The sequence below is a fragment of the Miniopterus schreibersii genome (assembly GCF_964146895.1).
Source record: "Miniopterus schreibersii genome assembly, chromosome: 22".
NCBI classification, from domain to species: domain Eukaryota; kingdom Metazoa; phylum Chordata; class Mammalia; order Chiroptera; family Miniopteridae; genus Miniopterus; species Miniopterus schreibersii.
In genome coordinates this window covers 5952562-5969412 of record NC_138124.1, presented here as the reverse complement: position 1 = coordinate 5969412, position 16851 = coordinate 5952562, and the positions used below count along the sequence as shown (strand labels likewise).

Sequence of the window (16851 nt, the reverse complement as noted above, 5' to 3'; positions counted from 1 at the left end):
CGAAATCAAGGCTGAATGTAGAATGCCAACACTTAACTCATTAAGACTAAAATAAAATACTTATCTGATTATCTAATAATTCTGGAATAGATTTCAAAGACTCTAGTAAAACAAACGGTTAGCATGCTCATCAAACTGGTTACTTTAAACATCACAATTTTAGCAACACTGACGAATGACAGATTGAGTGATAACGGTGTATCTTTAATACTGAAACTGCTATGGCCAGACAGGTGTTGTAAATTAAAATGAAAACCACGTACTTTAGCTACCAGGGTGAGTAAGCTATCTTTAAAGGTGTGAAAGTTAACAATTTGCATTCATACATCAGCAAAGACGGGAGCAGGAGAGAGGTAAGAGGATTCGGTCAATTCTATCAGAAAAGAGCTTGCAGGCTTCTCCAATACTTGAGTTCGCTCGATACTGTGTGTGCTTATGTGGGAGACAACTCTAACCAGGAAAAACATTAACATAAAAATGCTCACCCACAAATAAAAAAATTTAAGAACAAAAGAAAGTAAAACTATCTGTGGGCCAGAGCTATTGCATCCCTCCCTTCACTTTTCTTATCCCCCAGAAACGTAGTAAGTTGATCAACAAAATATGGTCAAAGCTGACCGTTTTGGTGTGCAGAAATGCTTATTGAGCACGATTTTAATTTCAGTATAACTGATACTGAGTTCTAATGGTGATTTCAACCTGTATAATTCTTACGATTATTCTAGCCCCAAACAGCAAGACCACATTTGCTACAATAGCAATTGAAATGTATCAGGTGTAAATTCAATTATAATATGATTCTTTTATTATTTTAAAAAAAAGGAAAATACAAGAATAATTTAACAGAGTTTTGGAACACTCACTATCAAAATACAGGAATGGATGAGGCAGGATAATGTGAAATACAACAAAACCTACATAAAATTCAAGGTTTACCAGGAAGATTAAAGAAAAACAAACAAACATTTAAAAAGATAGGACATTTCATTTTTAATCAGTCAAAAAAGAAGAGAGTTCTACACAATGTCAAGTTCCACACACAATAGAGCTATAGTTACACATTAAATATAATTACTATCTATACGTATTCAAAAATATAAAGTTCTATTTCATACAATAAAACCCTTTATAGAAACCATTTTAAAATTACATAGAACTTCTCAACTTATATGTGAGGTATAAGTCCTTCTATAGGTTCCTTTAAAGGTTTTAAAACAAAATGCTAAATCTAAAAACAATGTCCTCCCATCAGTTCCCAAATTAATGCTACTTAAACAAAGAAAAATTAATAGCTCAGTCACATACTCCTTTAATATTGTTCAGGTATCTCTAAAATGTTCCATTTTTTCACGTATGGAAATAGAACTCAAAATATTCCACAACACAGTACTAAACTGAAGGAGTATTTTGGAAAGACTTTGTTGTCATATGGCACAATATTGTTTCTCTCTTCAATTCATTTTTGAAATAAATATCAAGGTTTGGTTTTGTTTTTCTCCTAAAAGGCCAAAATTATCATCTACATTAAGATACATTTGACTGTAAGACTTCAGAGTAGAAAATAATCTTATCAATATTTTATCACGAAAGTAATGCTGGTAACAAATTATAAAAGGAGCCAGTACCCTGCTCACATATATCCAGGGATTAAAGCTCATCATGATAGAAATATTCATCGTGAAGCTGTCGGCCATAATCTGTGGCTTCACTGGTTAGAAACAAGTCCTGGTTCTCCAGAATCTCTTCTTCAGAGAGCTTTCTGTCACTATTCAAATCCATTTCATCGATCAGATGAAGAGCCTTGGACACAAAATAAAGAGGGGTCAATGTAGTAAGTAGTTTCAGTAAGATGTTCACATTTCAATGGGATTTCGCTTGTCAAAACCACTCATATTTTTATTCATTCATAGTTTGCATCATATTTTTAAAGGAGTCTGTGACCAATAAAAGAATCACTGACCAAAATAATTATTACTCCATTCAAGTACTCATTATTGTCTAAGTATCTAAAAACATTACACATTGTAACCAGTCTGTCTACCACTTCTCTCATTATCTCCTTTTTTAATTTCTGGTGGGTTCTGCCTCCTTTCAACTCAACTCTGATTCAGGATATTGCAAAGTTAAGCAAAATGAGTAAAACCCATTTTGAGCCCCTATAGGCAAATACAAATTTTATTATTCTAACTGTACTATCAAATGAATACATGATACATTAACTTCCTTGTCCCCTTGATGGTCAAAAACAGTTCAGTGATTTAAATCAAGAAATGGCAATGCATTGATCCTAAATAAATAACTTAATTATTTCTTTCTTTGGCTTAAAATTTTGAACTTCCTTTTCTATCAATAGTAACAAATATGCAGGGGGCGAAAAGTCACTCTTCTGTCACACTCACCTCTTCTTGGGCAATCCCCTGATTATTGGGTACCACCCAAGATAACAGCTCTTGAGGATCAAGCCTGCCATCGGCGTTTTTGTCATAATCATTTAGGAATCGGTCTTTCTCAACAAGTATCCATTCTGGATCTTCATTTGCTGCTTAATATTTACATTAAAAAAAAAATCAACAATAAATATACACACACAAGAATATCACATGTATATAATAAGAAGTTTGATATATCCCTAGAATAAAGGAAATTAATTTAAAGCCTACTACATAAAGGATGCTCAAAGAAACAAATACTTAGCTGAAAAGTACTAAAATAAATACAAACTATACAGTAATTTTCAAGTGACACACAGGTCTAAACAACTCCGAGTTTTTAAATTGTTGCATATTACCACAAACTAGTAATTCTGTTAACTGCACCTTGTTCTGGTATCTAGTTTTCCCAAATTTGATTTGTGTAATATTTTTATACATGTCACGTAACTATACAAAGCTTCCTACATGTTCTTACAAAGTAATGCTGTGTGTAATTTTAAAGTGACATTCACAATAAGGGATGCTTTTAAGCAACAGTTCAGAAAAAGAAAACAAAACAAAACAAAAACCTGTTTATGGAAAAGACTACATAAATAAGCTCCTCAAATTTCAAACAATCATAAGTCACCTTCCACAGCCTACACCAGTATTCATAGTATTTTATATTTTTTTCTCTTTTAAGATCTACATACAAAGATAGAGGATTTTGCTTATAAAAATATCAACCTTTACTTCCTCCCTCATTTGATTTGATAATCACATTATATTTGTCTGAAAAGGAAGACATGTTAGAATCTAGACATGAGACTAAAGTGATCCAGGTTACATAGTGGGATAAGCTGTAAGTCTTTGCTTGTTTAACTCCACGAAACAAGTAGAAATCAGGCAAGCTCTTCTAGTCCCATTTTCTTTCATTTTTAATTCCATTTGTTCCCCCCTTCCACACACCTGCAGGCTCCTTACCTGGATCCCGCCTGTAGTCGCCAAGAAATTCTTCCAAACTAACAAATCCATCACTATTTTTGTCATGTTCTTCTAGAGCCTCTTCGGTGACAAATTCCTATCGCATAAAATAAATTAGTAACAAAATTTGCAATCTTACCACTGTCGGAATCACTCCTACTGCAGAACTTCTTTTGGAGTAATCATTTGCAATGTCTATGCTTGCAAACGCTGCAGTTTAGAAGCAGGAACAAGTCACCACCAAATGCTCTATTAAATTCAACATCCTTAAGCTTCTGCTGTTAATAACTCCACTTCCCCCTCCCAAACCTCAGCACTAAACTCACATTATTCCTGTTTTTTGCACGGTCCCCTGCTCAAGAATGTCTCTTACTACCCTTGTCTTTAACTCTACTTTTCCTCCAATCCATTAACAGCCCAGAATCTTTCTCTTAAATCTCTCTGAGTAGAACTGTCGTTCTATCTCCAGATCTAAAAAGTGTCCAGGCCCCAAGGAATCCCCACCTCCCTGCCTCCTCTTCCACCAAATCTACTCCCATGCCCCCCAAACTGCCCCTAAATCTGTTCCTCACTTTCATCAAGGCTTTTCACCAACCAATCCTTCCCTCAAACACAAAGATTACACGCTTTCTATGTCTACAAGATGGCCTGTGGGTAGCCAGCTGCTTGGGGAACTTCTTTTAGCAGTCTCCTATATCCTTTCGCCCTTTTCTAATGACGATCCCCACCCAGCACATCAGAAGCACATCACCATCTCCTTCATTTCAGAGCCTTAAAGTCTAGAAGAGATACGAATGCATAAGCCTAGTCCTTTTACTCTTTTGGGCCACTTCAGTGGGCTCTCTCTGCAGCCTGGGGTCTATCTCTGCCTCTGTATCCCTAACCCAGACTCTATAGCTGATTTTTGAAACCTCCATTCTTTGAGCCTGACCACAACGCATTCAACACTCTCTTGGCAAAGACCCTCTCCTCTGTTTCCAAACGTGGTCCAGTTCTTCTGAAATGCTTATTTACCAGCGCTGTACCCGCACCTTAAATCACCTCTACTTCTACGCTCATTCCACTCAATTTTCTCTTTGGTCTCAGGAGTTAAAGCTCTATCATCTCTCATCTAGGGCAGAGCCCTCAACTGTCCTCCAGAGCCCCCACTTTCCCACATCCTGAGCGCTTTCTTTTAAGCTTAGCTCTGGCCTCTCCCAAGACTTCCCTCGCTTCTCCATCCTTATGATCGGTCATTCATCTCGAGCGCTGCCATCAACTCCAATTCCGCGCCACCGCATCCCAACGCACCCCCTCCTGTCTGTAGCACTACCGTTATTTCACTGTTACACAAGCTCAGAGCCTCAGTGTCCCCTCTGACTCTTCCCATACTTCCTTAATCACTCAACGTTCCTGTTTATACTTTTCTTCAAATTTTGATCACATCTATTTAATCCCACTGCCACACTGAATTCCAGACCAAAACACATAAATGCCTCAATTATTTCATTGCTATCACTGGCCATCCCCATTCCCAGTCTTCACTGCTCTTTATGTCCCAGAGAAACAAAGCCCAGCATCCTCTGCCTGCCCTGATGGGGCGCAAGCAGCTCCGCTCGGCTGAATTTTGGCATTAGTCAACTGCGTCCAGCACTGTTCTTAAACTAGGTCATGTATTTTGTGCCAAGTGAGAAGTCAAAAGCCTCACAATGGCAAGAGAAGTGGTACTAATGGTCTTGCCACTAAGCTACGGCAAAAAATGTATCTGCAGCCTTGTTATTAAGGCAGCATCTGACCATGACCTACAAACAAAAAGCTACCTGTCCCTCCCTGAAATATCCAGGGCACAAAGCCGCACAGCTGGAGGCTGATGCAGGCAGCACACCTCAATATAAATGTTTAGTCTATTTTTAAAAGCTATTTTGTTACATTAATCTCTACTCTCCAACATGAGAGTAGAGATCGCCAAGTCATAGGACTCAATCAGTGTTTGTTGAGTTAAACCCAGAGCGCAACAAGTTGTTGAAGAGTTGGTATTTCTTTTAAGTACTACAGGGATGATAGACTCTTTATGCCTAAAGTTGCAAAAACATTTTTAGTCATTAGCAGCTCTGCTTGTATGCACCCCATGAGAAGAGATCCAAAACGTGACACGTTTCCAAGACTAAAAGTTTTCACAGGTGATGTTATAAATTAAATAGGAAGTTTTAATGTTTTTAATATAGAAAAAACAGAGAAAAGTCTGAAAGCCAAGGAGTGATGCTCATATATATTACAGAGATTTTTTTAAAAAAACTCAGTTCTTTACCTTTTCCCTCCTAATAAGCACCCCCCCACCCCCAGAAACCTTCCTTCCCAGTCCAAATCTTAAATTGGGAGAACTTTAAATCTTCCTGTCTCTTAAAATTCTGGCTGCTATACAATTCATTTTAATGACTTAGTGAAAACAGGTTTTAAACTTCTGGTCATTCAATAATTCTCTTAAAATTTCTCTTTCTTACCGTCATATAATCAACTTCTTCAGGATGTTCAAAAGCAATAAATTCTTCAAGATTCAAACCAGGATCTAAATCCTGGTTAGCTTTTTCAAATCGCTTCTTGTCCTTTAAATGAAGCTTGAAAAATTAAATATTGAACATGTTTAAAGGTCTCATCATAATATATAATCATAAGCAATACTGAATATTATTCAATCAAACAACAAGAGAATGAAATCTTGCCATTGTGACAACATGCATGGACCTTAAGGGCATTATGCTAAGTGAAATAGTCAGAGAAAGGCAAATACTGGGGAATCTTTCTTATAGGTGGAAACTGAAAAAAATAAAACACAACTAAAAACAAAAGCTGAGAAAATAGATACAGAGAACAGACTGGTGGTTACCAGAGGGGGTGGGGCGGAGAAATGGGTGAACAGTTATTGTTGTTTTTTTAGTTTAAATAAGTAGAATAATTTATAATTAAAAAAATAAAAAATAAAATCTCTATTAAGCATCTAGTAAACCTTAAGTATTAAGTATTTAACAAATGTGACAAATTACTATTGATTTATTGAAAGGGATGTCAGATATACAGCTAAAGTATATTGAACTTGGATCCGTTCCATACTACACACTCTCTTCTTTAACAATTAGTCTCAATATTTTTGGAATGCCCAAAAAGCAATAAATTCACACAGTGTGTTAATTCTTGCTATGCCATTTTAAAATTGTTTCTGGTCTTCAAAATGGCCTTTCAAAAATATATTACCAGGTTTCAGAAATAATCCTCTTATGAAAATATTTTTGATATATGTATATAATATTCAGTAGTCTATTCTTAGAGTCTTTATAGTGCTAATTCTGTATGTTCAGATACAGAGAAATCAAAAGCCGAAATTTGAGGTTAAATAGACACACTTGTGTCTACTTTCTCACACCCATCTTCCTTTTGTTAAAAAGTACGCACAAGTAGTAAATCAAGTAGCAGCTATTAGGGACAAGAGTACTTTTAATTCATTTCTCAAAGCTAATTCTGTAATCAAGAGCCTTGGAAGTCAACAGCGCTATATTGCTAATCCTGCATAAATTCTATTTTGAGAATTTCTGGGAATAACTTTCTATAAAATGATTGTGTATAAACTGCACATTTTTAAAAAGCTTAATTTCAAATATTTTAGAAGCTTTTAATTCACGTTTCACTGACAGAAAGAAATTGCTCTTTTCCATGTTCTAGAACAGAAGTTAGGTAGCACTCATTTACTGAAACAACACTTCGTTTACAATGACTGATTTACAGAGGAGAGGCTCATTTCTTCCCTTGAAGAATTCATCTTTTAAACATTCATATTCCACTGGCCAGTTAGTTATACGCACCCAATTCTGATAGAAAAGAAAAAACAAAAACAAAAGACTTGTTTCCAAATAGCTGCTATTATGTTAATCTTTCATAATTTTAAATAACTAGACCAAGTAATTTACATTTTATGTTACGGTTTAACGTAGGCAAAAATAGACAAACAAGAACTTGATGTACTTGGTTGAGACAATCAAGTTCTTTTTGAATAAACCACTATTCAAAATACTAAGTGCTTAGATTTCCTTATGAAAGAACCCTTCAATTTGGAGCAAAAAGGTCCATGTTTCAGCAGAGGGAGAGGAATTTGGCCAAATTTGCCCATAAAAAAAGGATCTCTTTCAACAAACTGAGATTTCTTTAGGGAAGAAAAGTCATTTTCTGCTTCACATTTCTCAGATTATTTAAATAAATCAAAATAATGTGATTCGTGAAAGCAGTTTTATTCACGGTCATTTGAAGAACACAATTTAAGTGCAACTCATATTCAAGAAGCCAATACACAGAAAGACTGTTTTTCCAAAGTGGCAAATTTCTAAAAAGATAATACAAGAGATCCTCAGTTTCCTAAAACCTCGACACTCTTTTCTTCAATATAAAAACCTTGTATTCTAGTGGATGACAGAAAACAGTACACACAGTCGTAAAAAGATAGAAACTATCAATAATCGTTTATTTCTATATCGTAAGAGAAACTTGTGAAGAACAAAACTGCCAGGTTTGGGTAGGCCAATGATGTTACATAAATACATAATCTGTGATACCAGAATGAAAGTCTAGGTCTTAATTCCGATTAGCCACATGTAAGATTATATTTAACATAAACAAGTATTGCTTATACGTGAACATTTAGTAGCTCGTTTACAAGTCAGAGCAGCAGAACCTTTGCCAGGGAGGTCCCCAAACTTTAATTATCCTGCTTAAAAGTGCTGACTATAGCTATTCATCATATCATAAAGTAATGATTTTTCAGGCATTTCACACCTTGAGAGGGTTATTATTTCAAGTTCTCTCTATTCTCTATATGGAAACATTAAAAATAAGATAAAACTCGGGTATCCAATTGATTTTTGTTTTTAACAGACTTCCATATAGAAAAAATTTATTTTATTTAGATAGCCCATTACTTTTTTCCCCCCTCAAATATATTTTTATGGACCTCAGAGAGAGGAAGGGAGAGGGAGAGAGAGAAACATCAATGATGAGAGTCATTGATCGGCTGCCTCCTGCACGCCCCCTGCTGGGGACTGAGCCTGAAACCCCAGGCATGTGCCCTGACTGGGAATCGAAAAGCGATCTCCTGGATCCTAGGTCGATGCTCAACTGCTGTGCCACATCCGGCCGTGCAAGATATATTTTTTAAAAAAAGAGTTTATGTGTTTTATAAATGGGAATGGGCTTCTAATAATCTTCTTAGTAAATATGATATAAAACTGTTCATTCATTAACATAAAAAAAATTGAGATATTCAAAATACACTCTAAAAAAAGCCACTCTGGAAATGAGGACAAATGACAACAGCGGAGAAAGAGATGGAAGGATCATTTCCGTAGTCCCAAATCAGAGCACTAAACCTAGCTAGAAAGGAAACCATCAAAACGACCACTGAAATGGAACAGGCGATTGCTTAGAAAACAAGGCAATTCGGTCTATGACCTCAGGCCCCCTAGTGCTCATTCATGCAGGAAGGTAAAGTAAACTGACGTGATTAAAAGGCACAGCTTGTGCACATGCACTCACCAGCCTAAAGGACTCCTCTTCTGCATCGTCCAGAGCAGTGTTCTCATCAAAGTCAATCACACGATCGTACATCTGAATGTTGTATTCGTCCCACGACACACTACCGTCGCTGTTTTTATCGTATTCAACGAACTGCTGTTTCGCTTCTTGCAGAGCGTAATGTTTAAAAGACATCTGAATCCATGAACTGAGTTCACCTATGAGAGTTTCCCAGAGCACAATAGATATTAACAGTAACTCTCATACTTAGGAGGATTTCTAAACCATCTCTAAAAGAAACCAAAACAAACAAAGAAACTTTCAGTGTTTGCAAATACTGAGAACTGGCCTGGCCGTATCCATAGAAATAGGAGGAGCTGGGTCCCTTTTGGAGTATAACTACAATTTTACATTATAATATGTGATCTAAAGGGATTGTAAGCTCCTTGAGTGCAGAGAGTTTATGTATGATTTGTTCATTCAGGCTCTCCAAATCCCTAGGAAGCCCCTGGCCAAATAAGTATTATTAAATGAATTACCAATTGGTCAAAATAGCACTTGACTTTTAAAAAAATATATCCATAAAATTGCAGATAACCTTTGCTATCACAATTCTCTCATGAAGCACAAATCTTCGAATAACTACCTATTCATTTTAATAAGTATTAGAAAAAAATGTTTCTCATTTATTTTCCTTTAAAACAAATTTAACATTGAGTTGAATCAAAACTATACTAAGAAAATAATAGATGGTAAATAGATATGGCCTATAATGTGAAAAGGTCTTCAAGTGGCTGAAGTTTAAGAAACATTGTTTATAGTATACTCCCTTTAATCATGACTCTGAAATTCTTAATCAGGGCAGAATAATTATAGAGCACCCATGTATTAAAGAATTACTATATAACAGGTTGTCTATATACATTGTCTCTAATCTTCAAAATAAGGCAATTATAATCACTTTTTAAAAAAATTAAATATATCTTTATTGATTTCAGAGAGAGGAAGGGAGAGGGAGAGAGAGATAGAAACATCAATGATGAGAGAGTCATTGATCGGCTGCCTCCTGCACGCCCCCAACTGGGGATCGAGCCCACAACCTGGGCATGCGACCTGACCCGGAATCGAATCCCGATATTCTGGATCCTAGGTCGACGCTCAACAGCTGAGCCTTGCCTGGCCGGGCTATAATCACTATTATAAAGTTCAGGAAAGTAAGGTTTCCATTTGAGGACTCACAGCTAACAAGTAGCAGAGTACACATTCAACACTACCTTTGGCTTAAAAGCCCAAACTCCTTCTACTGACCTTTGGTGTCTCTCAAGAACCTAAGTCCAGTCCTGGCCCTTAAAGTGAAAATAGGCAAAATTTCCCAAAGGGTCCTCAAGAATGAGGGTTTCTTCTAGTTTATTTAAAGAGCTCATCATGGCACAATAGAATACAGAATGGCACAGTAACCAGAAACATTGGTTCACTTCAGCTTTGTCATAAGGGGATGTTTACCCTCTCAAGGTTTTGTTTTCTTATCTGTAAAATGAACATTTGGACTAAGTTCCTTTTAACTTTAAATTTTTAAAAAGTTTGCTTTCTAGTATAACCAAAGATGGACCCATTCTTATTGGATATTAGAGTATAAGGTTTTCTTGTTGTTTAAGTAGCAAGAACCAAAACCTCAATACTCCTGAAGGCACCAATGTGAATACTTTATTGACAACACATCTTAAATTTATCAGTTTGTAATTCTCCAGCAACTTCATCTGTTAGATGCTGAGCCACATTAAAACTGGTTATAGCAAACTATCTCCTTTTAAATATTAAAATATTCTTTTAATAATCTGTGCATTTCATTTCTGACTACAGAATCTACCTAAGAGCACCCAGATTTTTTTTTAAGTGAAAAATATTAAAAACTGAATTAATATCAGATTTGGATTCTAGTCCTGGCTTTGCCACTCATTTGAGAAAGGCATCTACCCCACTGAACTTCAGTTTCTTCATCTCTACAAAGAAAGGTGGACAAGATTATTCTAGGGCTCCTACTAGCTGTAATAATTTGTGATAAACAGAATTTACATGCAATAGGTCTTTTTCTACTTGCTTGTAAAAAGAAGCAAACTATTAAAATTCTAAAAAAGCATATATCAAAAGAGTAATAAATCACTTAATGCCTTAAATTGGTTTTTGGCATATTTTTCTAAAATGAATTACATTGTTGACACTGATGAAAGTCACATGAGGAATATGTGTTTGCTCGAGGTATGAGTTACACATACATGTAGGATCAATGGTGTTTATATATTATGAAAGAAAGCACCAAGTTTTACTTGGTATCCTATGTCTAAAGATTTCCAGGTATATCAGAGGTAAGGGGGTGGGGAATAGTAAAGAGTAAGGGGGGTCAAATATATGCTCATGGAAGATTTTACTTTGGGTGGTGGGCACACAATGCAATATACAGATGATGTGTCACAGAACTGTACACCTGAAGCCTATATAATCTTATTAACCAATGTCATCCCAATAAATTTAATTTTAAAATAAAGATCTTCAGGTATAAAACCTACTCACTATGTCCTTTGTACCACCTCACAGTACTTTTAATTTGTTAGAACATTAGCAATGTACCCTCAACAGGCACCCCTTCTTAAATGTTTGTGTTTCTGTGTCCATTGTTAGTTCTGCAGGACGTCCTTACTTTCGGTGAGAAAGCCATCTGAGTCCAAGTCAATTTTCTTTATGATCGACTTCAGTCTTTTCTGTTGCTCTTCGGAGGTGAGTTTAACATATTCGTCGACTTCTTCCTTTGGAGGTAAGCGACACACGGGGGGAGGGGGGGGTCCAAGCATTACTATCAATGGAGCAAAATGGTGGAGAAAAATACGGCTCCCAAAAGCCTCCCAGTCGAGGGTTTTGGGGTGACTCGCACCCGATCTCCGAGGCCCCCGTCCCTACACGCCCTCAGAGCTCTTGCCTCCTACGGGAGGGGAGATGGGATCGGGCCCGGGGTCCCCCGGTGAGGGGCGCCCCGCCCGGCGCCCAGAGTCAGGCCGCCCTCCCAGCCCCGGCCCGCAGCCTCACCTGGCCGCCCAGCAGCGCCTCGCGGTCGTAGTCGGTGCGGTGCTCGCCCTGCGCGTCCCCAGCGCCGGCCGCCGGGGCGCACAACAGCAGCAGCAGCCCCAGCGCCGCGGGCCTCTGGCCCAGCAGCATCCCGCCGGCCGCCGCGGACACGGAATGAGGCGGAGGGCGGGCGGCGCTCTGCGGCGCGGCGTACGTGGGGCACGCAGCGCGGGGGGCGGGAGCGCCCTCCTACGAGTTCCGCGAGCTCAGGCCCCAGCCACGACTGCGCAGTGTAGCGCGCTGGGGCTAAACTTATATAACCTCTGCGGAGGGGGCGGGGCGCCAGGCCGCGCCTCTGATTGGCCCGCGCAGTGAGGCGGTGAGGAGCCGGGCTCCCGCGAGAAACTCCCGCCCACTCCGCGCGTCTGTCTGGGTTTCCCTCCGTGAGAAAAGCAGGAAATTTTGGTGAACAAAATATAGCAGGTGGGAAAATCTGCCCTGGAGAACCAACCGACACTGTCCATTTCCCACTCTTCAATGTATCTCTATTGATTTATTTCACCAGAGCAGGATGAACAAACGCAGGTACTCAAGCGAGACACTTGTATCCGATGCTCAATTTCGTGACAGTTCTTTGAGCTTCGCCAAGATACTTGGCCCCAGAAAACCTGTTTGCTCGCTTATAAAAGGGGCATAGTAATAAAACCACCTTAACGAGTTGTCGTGAAGATTGAATTGAATAATGTAATGCGTTTAGACAAGTAGTTGTTGGCACGTACGGCAAAATGTTCGATAAAGGTCAGCTTCGCACGCAGGCGGGTAGAAAAGCAAAAGATGATTGCACGGAAGGAATAGCCAGCTTAGGAAGTACCTAGGAAAACTTTTACCAGTACAAGACAAGAAGTTTTGTCTCTTCTTGAACTTTATATAGATGACATCGGACAGCAGTTATTGGTCATATGCCCTTCTGCCGTGCTGGGAGGTAGTATGGTGCCATGAAAGAACGCAGGCACGTCAAGTTTGGATCTTCAGTTTCCATACCTCACCTGCTATATAACTTGGAATAAGTGACTTAATTTTTTTAAAACTCCATAAAAAATGGAATAATAAAAACCCGTCTGATAAATTTCTGTGTGAGTATAGTAAATACTCTGTGTAAGGTGTGTGATCCATAGAAGGGGCTCAAAACTTTATTTCCCTTCCCCCCTAGAAGATTCCTACTCAGCCTTCCAGACCTAGCACCAGTGTTTCCTAAAAGACGCCTTTTCTAACTCCCTGCCACCAAAAGCCACAGACTGGGCTGCCAAGCCCCCTACACAGTCCTCCTGTGTGTTGAGTGGACCCTTATAAGAGAGCTGCTGAGATCAAACTGGACTAATAGGACTGAGACTTTCCCCATCCAATAGGAGCTAAATTGGTGTGCATCTCCTCGGACCAATCAGGGTGACTCCATTCTGACCAATCATGACCCCCCTTTTTTAAAAAATGTTTTTATTGATTTCAGAGAGAGAAAAAGAGAGGGAGAGAGAGAAACATCAATCGGCTGCCTCCTGCACGTTCCTTACAGGGGATCGAGCCCGCAACCCTACAGGTGACGGGGAATTGAACCATGACCTCCTGGTTCCTGGGTCGACTCTCAACCACTGAGCCACGCTGGCCAGGCAGGTCCCATTTTTATACAGAAATAGTCTTTTCAGGGACCGGGCGGGCACTCTTTTCCTAAGCCTTCTTACACCTCTGTCTCAACATAGCAGGGCACGTTCAATTTCCACGGCAGGACTGCTATTACCAGGCTGGAGCTGGGCTGCCTCAATCAATAAAGTCACCTCACCCTAAACTGGAGACTCTTGTTGGCATGGAGTTGGTGGCAGGACCTTGGGCGGACAGTCTTCCCAACGCTGACTAAATGCGAGGTGGACTCCATCGGATTCCATGACTTCCCACCTGCTGTGGGTGACAAGGGAGAGGGGAAGGGTGAACAGTCTGAGCTGCCGCAGCTGGATGAACATAATTATAGTCTGCATTAAGACTGTCTTATTTTATTCTGAAATGTTATTTAAGTACAGTTAAATTCTTTAATCCGTGTTTTGTCGGGTGTCTACTCAGCCATGCAAGCTTGGCTCACATGGAGTCAGTCCCGCGTGCATTCTGAAGCGTGTGTACAGATCCTTCCTCTTCGGGACTCACTGTGGGGAGGAGACAGGCAGACGGAAGGGACCAAAGACCAGAGAGCGGGCTGTGCGTCCAGAGGCGGCGGTGGGAGTGCGACCCTGCGAAGAAAGAAGCTCTCCAGAGGTAAAGGCGCGGGCCTCCCGCTCCCACCGCCCCCGTCGGGAGCCGGCTGCGCCTGCGCACGCAGGCGGCCCAAGCGCAGGTCACGTGGAGCGCGGACCAGCGCCCCGCCCCTTTCCCGGCGGGACGCTCGGCACCGCCCGCGCGCAAGGCGGCCGGGGTGAGTGTCCGCGAGGGGCGCGCGTCTGGCAGACTCCGCGGGCCTGGGCGGGGACGCCGGCCGCCGGAGTGCCTCGCGGGGGCCACGGGGATGCAGCGGCTGCGGGTACGCCCTCCCACCCCTCCCCTCCCCTCCTCGGGGCGGGTGGGCGGAGAGGGCCCGGAGCGCGACGGGGGGAGGGGAGCCGACCGCTTGGGAGGGCCCGGGGGTCGTCTGAGGAGGCCTTCGGGCGAGGTGGGCGGGGCGGCCGGGGTGCGAGGGCCGAGGGGGGACGCTCCTGGAGTGTCCTCCCTGCCCGGGGTTTCCGGGGAGCCTCCCTGCTGGCCCTTCGCTGACAGGTGATGGCTGCGGTCCGCTCCTTGTCAGCGGGTTTTCCGCGCTTTCCCTACGCTCTGCCGAGGAAGCAGGGCGGGAACTGAGGCCCAGAGGGGTGAGGGGATACCAGGGCCTCGCACCTCGGCCAGTGTCCCCTTCCCAGCGCCTCGGTGGCGCCTTTACACACCGCGTTGTGAGAAAGAGAGCGGAAGACTGGTCCTGGAGCAGCACCTGCTGCTGACCGAGTCTCCTCTGCTCAGGTGCGGCCGCCGCCTCAGCAGCTTCCTGTGGCCGAGGGACCGCATTCCTCCTGTTTCTGCCCAGTTAGTTTCCATGAAAATAGCTGTTCAATAGGATGATCTTACTGACTAGGAATTCTTTGATCATATTACTGTTTGTTTAGTTTACGTTTTGATTTCACCGACATTAACTAATGCTCATAAACAGTCCGAGGTAGGAGGATGGGATGGATGTTATGCTCATGTTATGAATGGGGAAACTGAGACTGAAAGAAGTTATTACTTGTCCCATGTCACCTGCTGATTCATGGTGGATCTGAGATTAACCTAAAATTGGTAGTCTGACTATATTCCAGCTCTGGCCCTTGTTTTTTTATTTGTTTTTTACTGTTAACTATGACTTTCCCTAAAAATGCGTTGGGTGCCTATTGATTTATGACACATATTGAAGTAGTCTGAATAATAAATACCCAGTAACGAATTATTAGTATTTTACTTACTCAAAGAGCCAATTTTTAATGATTTGGAAAGTTGTCTTTGTGGGAGGAAGTGTAATATGATGGTTTTGAAAGCAGACTGATCTGAGTTAGAATCCCAGCTCCCTTACCTGTCCTTTGGCAGATTGTTAATTTTTCTGGGGCTTGATTTCCTCATCTGTAAAATAGGGAAAATATTTTCCATCTCAAAGCATTTAGAACTGCTCCACAGTAAACCCTCAACAAATGCTTACTCCTTTCCCTCTTTCTTCCCACTCCCTTAAGCTGTGATTTTTTAAAATTTTCTGTGGTTAGCCACCTCCTGGTTTAGGTCAGTTCACCTGGGTTATGCATGGACGCATAATCAGTGTTACTATACAAATGCATTTATAAATAACATTGGTGACTACAGTCCAAAGGATATAGTGTTTTAAACATAGGCTTTAAAAATGTTTGTCCTAGGGCCTTACTATTATAGTATCACTCAGAATACTTTCACTGCCCTCAAAATTCCCTGTTTTACCTATTTATCCCTCTTAACAAACATTCACTTTTCTTCCTTCCCTTCAAAATCTTCCTTAACTGCCTACCATTTGTAAGACACTCTTAAGTAGGTTAAAGAGAAGATCATTCAGATATTGATCCTTCTCGTAAAATGTAGTAGAGAAGAAAACTCTCATCCAAGAAAAATGGGGAAAAGATAACTTATTGAGCATCTACTATGTTCCCAGTTTTATATATTATGTAAAAAATTATCTGGGTACCTGTTATATATCAGATATTGTATTAACTGGGCGACCTCTAGTATGCTACCATATATGTAAAGTAGAAGTTATTGTCTTTACAGAAAACTTCAGTTCCAAGGGATTAAATGACTTGTCCAAGGCTATATAACTAGTAACTGTAATAATTGGCTAAATTGGGATTCAATCCCACATCAGTGTGCACTCTTTCTCACTGTGCCATGCTTATTTCAGTATATATGTTTCTCATTTAATCCTTTTAACAACTTTGTAAGTTAGAGATAGCCTTCATTTTTTCCCTCTAAGCTATGTGGCCTTTTCTTTGAGTACGTTTTATTGAGGTATAATTTATATACAAAAATGTACCCACTTTTTAATGGGCAGTTCAATAAGTATTGGCAACATTATATATAGTTGCGAACCACTACCACAGTCCCAATGTAGAACATTTCCATCTCCGGGAAAGTTCCCTTGTACCCCTTCTTAGTGCTTCCTTTTCAACCCAGGCATCCCTCCTTCGATATATCTCACTGAAGATTAGTTTTGCTTGTTGTAAACTTCATGTAAATGGAATCATTCAGTATGCATTCTTTTGTGTCCAGTTTCTTTTTCTGAGCATAATATCTGATATTTATCCTTTTT

General features: G+C 40.4%; 2 protein-coding genes across 6 annotated transcripts in view; one reads left to right on the top strand and one right to left on the bottom strand.

Moving 5' to 3' along the window:
• Positions 1–782: 782 nt before the first annotated feature.
• On the bottom strand, positions 783–12273 carry RCN2 (reticulocalbin 2). Of its 2 annotated transcripts, none has more exons than XM_081124394.1 (7): positions 12006–12273; positions 11623–11728; positions 8949–9145; positions 5876–5989; positions 3396–3492; positions 2400–2542; positions 783–1800 (listed from the first exon to the last, which is right to left on the bottom strand). In XM_081124394.1, exons 1-7 carry the CDS (start codon positions 12132–12134, stop codon positions 1648–1650), a joined length of 939 nt encoding a protein of 312 aa, XP_080980520.1. In that variant the 5' UTR covers positions 12135–12273; the 3' UTR covers positions 783–1647. The 2 variants fall into 2 exon arrangements, with proteins under 2 accessions (XP_080980520.1, XP_080980521.1); XM_081124395.1 differs by having other exon boundaries at positions 2400–2539.
• Positions 12274–14385: 2112 nt separating this feature from the next.
• Positions 14386–16851, top strand: part of SCAPER (S-phase cyclin A associated protein in the ER) — a 149466-nt gene continuing 147000 nt past the window's right edge. For 2 of the 4 annotated variants that reach the window (XM_081124700.1, XM_081124698.1), the window contains exon 1: positions 14386–14436. The gene's annotated coding sequence lies outside the window, so the exon portion shown is untranslated. Of the gene's footprint in view, positions 14542–16851 lie in introns of all 4 variants that reach the window. The other 2 variants (XM_081124699.1, XM_081124697.1) reach the window with 2 other exon arrangements.

Coding starts and splice junctions, on each gene's coding strand:
- RCN2 (XM_081124394.1), bottom strand. CDS start 12,134: ATGCTGCTGGGCCAGAGGCCCGCGGCGCTGGGGCTGCTGCTGCTGTTG. Junction 11,729..12,005: donor AGGCGCTGCTGGGCGGCCAG/GTGAGGCTGCGG, acceptor TTACCTCCAAAG/GAAGAAGTCGACGAATATGT. Junction 3,493..5,875: donor AAGAAGTTGATTATATGACG/GTAAGAAAGAGA, acceptor TTTATGCGATAG/GAATTTGTCACCGAAGAGGC.